At 31.6% G+C, this 6,239-nt stretch overlaps 1 protein-coding gene across 1 annotated transcript in view; it reads right to left on the reverse strand.

Moving 5' to 3' along the window:
• The window catches only part of LOC111406643 (65-kDa microtubule-associated protein 6-like), a 16,262-nt gene that overhangs the window by 7,084 nt on the left and 2,939 nt on the right, over positions 1–6,239 (reverse strand). Inside the window, exon 7 of the mRNA XM_023036033.1 lies at positions 3,764–3,777. Coding sequence (XP_022891801.1) covers positions 3,764–3,777 — 14 coding nt within the window. The remainder of the gene's footprint in view (positions 1–3,763; positions 3,778–6,239) is intronic.

Here is a 6,239-nt window from a genome sequence, read left to right on the forward strand (position 1 = left end):
TCAAACCCATCATTCAGAAATATCAAATATTTCATAGTGTCAAACATATCCCTAATGGACCAGCCTTGAGTGTACTCAACAAGCTGAGACGATTTGGGACTTTGGTTTTTCACTATAATGATAGAAGGCGATTACAAATGTGACTTAATATTTTATGGAGGGATTTTGCATTCATGAGTCTCATCAATAACAATACAATCATATATATACTATTATTATACATCTACTATGCAAATAAATAAATAAATAAATATATATATATATATATATAACATAATATAATAGTGTGGACGATAATGGACTTTTACTATCTAGTCTTCCCGAGCCATAAGGAAGACTAGTTGGTCAATTCCTAGGGGGTATGGCATTGAACAGTGTCAATGCACCATCTCCATGGTCTCCACCTCTTCTTGTCTCTTCAATTAGTTCAATTCCAACATGTATCCTATACTAATTGGCACGCAGGCCTAAATGAAATTGGAATCGCAAGCCCATAGTAACAATAATAATAACGGATTCGCAGGTCCAAAATAATAACAATAATAACGGGCTCGCAGGTCCAAAATAATTAAGAGCTCGCAGGCCCATAAAACGACAAAAATAAAAATTAATCATTCAACACATCCATATGGTCGAGTCCATAATCGTCCACTAATAATACATTCATCACATAAATGTATACCTATATAATATCTAATATTATATGCAAATAAGTTTCAAGTTTCCAGCAATTAAGTCGTCTAAACTCTTTTAGACAAATGGATCGGAATAATTAAATAATTAATTAATCATATTAATCAAATATTTAATTAGCGGGAATATTTAATTAAAATCAAATTTTAATTAAATAACAAATTAGAGTCCAACTCTAATTCAACAATTATATTGCGGGATTATTTAATTAAAACCAAATCTTAATTAAATATCAAATTAGAGTTAAACTCTAATTTCAAAATGTAAGGCGGTTGAATTTAATTAAAATCAAATTTTAATTAAATGACAAAACTAGAGTCTAACTCTAATTCCAATATTTAAGGGCGAATGAATTTAATTAAAATCAAATTTTAATTAAATATCAAATTAGAGTTAAACTCTAATTTCAAAATGTAAGGCGGTTGAATTTAATTAAAATCAAATATTAATTAAATGACAAAACTAGAGTCTAACTCTAATTCCAATATTTAAGGGCGAATGAATTTAATTAAAATCAAATTTTAATTAAATATCAAATTAGAGTTAAACTCTAATTTCAAAATGTAAGGCGGTTGAATTTAATTAAAATCAAATATTAATTAAATGACAAAACTAGAGTCTAACTCTAATTCCAATATTTAAGGGCGAATGAATTTAATTAAAATCAAATTTTAATTAAATGTGAAATTAGAATCCAATTCTAATTACAAGAATATATTCGGGTGAATAACCAATTAAAATCAAATTTTAATTAAGTATTAAATTAAAGTCAAACTTTAATTTAAATTGAATTAATATTTTAATATAGGATAACACTCCTAAATAAAAGAAAAATTCAATTGGGTCAAAGTTTAATATTTAAGTCAAATCCAATTTTAACGAAAATATAAAATGTCGTCAATTTTAAATAAAATTTTAATTTGGGCCAAAATTAAAATTATAGGACAAATCCATTTGAAATTCAAATTTAAATCCATTTTTAATATCTAAATCTAAAACAACTTTTGAAAACATCAATTTGACCCAAATTTAAACTTAACAGAAGGACCCCGAAATTTGAAAATTGCACAGCAACCCTCAATTATAAAATTGCAAAATGACCCCTCTTACAGAATTGCAGCCAAGGGCCCACAATTTCCCAAATCGCAGCCCAAGCCCCCGTCTACACTCTTCTCACCTGATTAGCAGAAACCCTAAAATAAATTTTGCCCTTCTCTTCTCCAAGTTTCAGGGGCGGTTTTAATCATCGCGGCTGGAAACCGCCACTTTGAGAGCGGCGGCTTCCGGCCTTTTCAGCAGCGCGCGCGTGCGCTGCTGCTTTCTTCTGCAGCGCCGAGCACGCCGTTGGCAGCCACCCGCGCCGGCAGATCCAACCTCCTTTTCATTTTTTTTTCATTATACGAAATCAGATTTCAACCCAAAAATAATTTCTATTCAAAATCTAATTCTGAATATGAAAAATTATTTATTTCGTTAATCGCTAAAACAAGGAAAAAAAACAATTAACATTTAATTATTCCAACATGCAAAACAATTTCTAATAAACACAAACCTGGCTCTGATACCACTGTTGGGAATCTACTTATACATGCACAGCGAAATTTAAAATAATTTTCGATTCCCACCAAGAATCGCCTTTGTGTTTAGATAGAAATTGTGATAAGGATTGTACCTTTGAAGAATTCTGCAATCCTTTTGCTTTTCCTTTCGTTCCATCAACCTTGATTCGCCACCACAGCTGTCCAATTGTCCAGCCTCCAACGGTGATCCACACAGAGAATAAGATTGCAACTTCTAGGGTTTTCTCTTGTGCCAGCAAGAATAATGAAAACCATATGGACCTCAAACTCTAGCCATGTATTTATATAAATCCAAACGGGCTCGGCCCGGTCCGATCCAATATTTAATTAATCCAATTAATTAAACTCGGCTCGTGAATTAATTAATCCAATTAATTAATTCGGAAATATAAATAACAAATCCAATTAATTAATTTATCCAACGATTGTTAAATTAACCAACTGGCAATTTGCAATTTTTCAATTCTCTTTTGTGATCGACCCATTAGGTTCCCGACTACGATGTCTAACGACGTGAAATATTATTTTGATCTAATCAAAATTGATAAATTAAAACACCTTTTTAATTTATCGTCAATTCACACTCGCCGTCCCTGATTGACATTTAGCAATGTGTCAGGGCAATACATGTGACGGGAAATGTCACGTGATATGACAAAATCAAATTCGTTCGTTTACCGTGAAACTATAATCCCTTCGTCAATATGATCCGATCAATTACAAGATATGGAATTGTGTCAATCTCGATCATCGATCATATCTTTCATTCCACTATTAAGTCAATATAAGTCGAAAACTCTTTTTTCGACTTATGAGTACACATTGGCCAAGAATTTCATCATCGACTTAATTGAATGAAACGCAGATCATAATCTCCTACTAACTAAGAGTGACGAATCCTTTATTGATCAATCACAACCTTCATACGATTCTTGACGTACCCGAACGATGTCGTATTAGCGGCCCTTTTCAGAACAACATCCAACATCGTCAAAGTATGACTGTCCTCATATAAGGCACCATGACAACCTCAAGTCAAAGGACCGATTCCACTACCGAACGTTAGAGATTAACCACTGACACTCAGATAGTTATCCATGTGGAATCTCTCGACGGGTCTCCAATGTTTTGTTCTATAACAAAACATCCACGTGTTCATTTAAGTGTCACCACACTTTAACTTGTGGGATCAGTTACTTACTTCATAAGTAAGAAATACCACACGTGATGGTCTATCCGTAATAACGATATTCGTATCTCGTTATTACTTACGACCACGGATGATTTAAGATTCAATCAAATGTAATTTGTATCTCACAATCACAACTCCCTGTGATTAACAAATTACAAATATTTGAATCTACGGACTCTATTATTTATTTAATTATCTATTAATTAAATAATAGATCTACCATTTAATTGTATTAATTATATATAAAAGTATTTATGTCCAAAGTTGATTGGATTTAGGGCATAATACTTACAATCAGATTATCAACCATTACTAAAATCACAGTCTATTAGATCTAACAGTAGCGATGTCAATGGGTCGAGCCGAGCCGGCTCGGTTCGTTACCCTACGAGCTCGGCTCGTGCTCGGGCTCGTTGCCCAACGAGCTCGTGGCTCGTGGGTGGGGACGAGCCGAGCTCACGAGCTCAAGCTCGGCCCATGAGCTCCTTTTTTAATTTTTAATTTTTTATACACGTTTTCTTTCTAAATATTTTTTAAGAAATACAATTTTGATAAATTTTTATCTTATAATTATTTTTATTTTGTAAACAATTTATTTAGATAAAGTATGTTTTACTAATAACTTATAAGTTATAATTTATAAGTAATTTTAATTATAATGTATTTTTTTATGATTTTATCTTATAAATAATACTTACTTATAACTTATAAGTTTTTTTTAATTATAATTTAATTTTTTACTTATAAGTTATAAATAATTTTTAGTTAATATATTTTAATATATTTTAATTTTCAAGTTTATTTTGAAGAAAACATATTGATTGAAAATCATTATTTTATAAATGATAAAATTAAATATGATATGAGAAATTGTAAAATGATTTTTCCAAATATTTTTCCTTTTTAAAATAATAAAAATAATAAAATATAAACCCTTCTCCTTTATCCGGGCTTGGGACCGGTTACTTCAATAGTTCTTATTTCGAGTAGGCGGAGTTAAAAATTGTACTCGAACAATTTGTTACGTGTACAATTTTTTTTAAAAAATTATAAAGGTATTAAAATAAAAATTCATCATAAATATGATTAAACTAAATATCACTTACTTGACTACATGCAATTTCGGCATATTTATTTTGCAGTCGAAAATGAGCGTTTTGCCAGTCCTTCACGCACATTAATGCTTCCAAAACATCTTCTTTTAGTCGATTCCTAACATCAGAGAACCCTAGATCCTGCACTAAAAGCAGATTCCGAAACTACAATGCTAACCGGAGGTGTTAGTAGATGTTTTGCCATTGCAGAAACTATTGGCCATCGGCGTTCATACTTTCGCCAGAAGTCAACTACTTCTTCTGAATTTTTCCTTAATGCATTGTTACTAGGCCAATTATGATTAAAGTAATCAAGTAATTCAGCAGGCAACGCATTTTCACTAGTACATGCAGTAGAAGACAAACTACTATGACTGGAGGAATCATATGCATTTCCAATTTGACCATACCTATATGAGTTCATACCTTCAAATAAATTTAAAATTTCAGCGTCGTCATCTCCTAAATTAGTGGGAGGAGTACTTGTAGAGCCGAAGGGTACACGAGTAACTTGTGTACCCATTCGTGAAGCATATATTACATACATTTCAGATAAAGTTGCTTCCAAATTCCTATAGGTAATAGGTATGTTAAAAGTTAAAGATTCTGACATTCGCTCAATTATAAATTTAGTACCAGATAAATTATATTGGGGGTCCATGATGCATGCTAACGGAAATAACATGGGCAAGTCTTCCCAATATTTTCTAAACTTTAATTCCATGGCATTTATAACTGAACTAAAATCGGGGTCATTTTTAAGTATATCAAAAGCCCTAGCAACTAGATAAAGACGTTGAAGGACCATACAACTAGTAGGATAATAAACACCAGACAAAATATTTGTAGCATCATAAAAACTTTTCAAAAAATGTTTAATTTTAGTAACTAAAATCCAATCGGACTCAATCAAAACAGTTTCCTCGTCGTCTCTAAAATTCCTACTGTTATAAAATTCAGTAATTAAATGTTCGAAACCTTCACATGATTTTAATAATAAATATGTGGAGTTCCATCTATGCGCTACGTCACTAATAAAAGTTTTTGAATGCGACACCCCATGTTCGGCACAAAAGTCCTCAAATGCTTGTTTTCTACTAGGTGAAATAGTAATATAAATTAGTGCATCTCTAATTCGTTGAATTTCATCCTTAACATGTTTTAAACCATCTTGTACTATTAAATTTAAAATATGACATACACATCGAATATGAAATAAAAAACCACCAAATTCAGGTTGAAGTACTCTTTGCAATTTCACGATAACAGGCTTATTTACATTAGCGTTGTCGAACGTAAAAGAACGAATTTTACTCTCGCATTTATATTTTCTAATAACGTTCATAATAGCACTAAATATATTGGGAGCATTGTGCGGGTACTCAATAATTTTAAAAGCAATTATTTTTTTATGCATGATCCAAAGTGGGTCTATATAGTGTGCAGTTGCAGTCATATAACCTCTTTTATTAATTCCTTCCCATAAATCCGAAGTTAAAGATATTACACTCCCATATTTTTCTAAATCGGCAATCAATGTTTTCTTTGCATTTAAAAAATATTCTATTGTATCAGAACGAAGAGTATTTCGACTTACCCCAGCGTACCTCGGTTGAAGACATTCTTTGACAAATGTAACGAAATGTTGGTTGTCCGTTTGTGCTAGTGGCAACTCAGATC

The sequence above is a fragment of the Olea europaea genome, chromosome 1 (assembly GCF_002742605.1).
Source record: "Olea europaea var. sylvestris chromosome 1, O_europaea_v1, whole genome shotgun sequence".
Lineage (NCBI taxonomy): Eukaryota > Viridiplantae > Streptophyta > Magnoliopsida > Lamiales > Oleaceae > Olea > Olea europaea.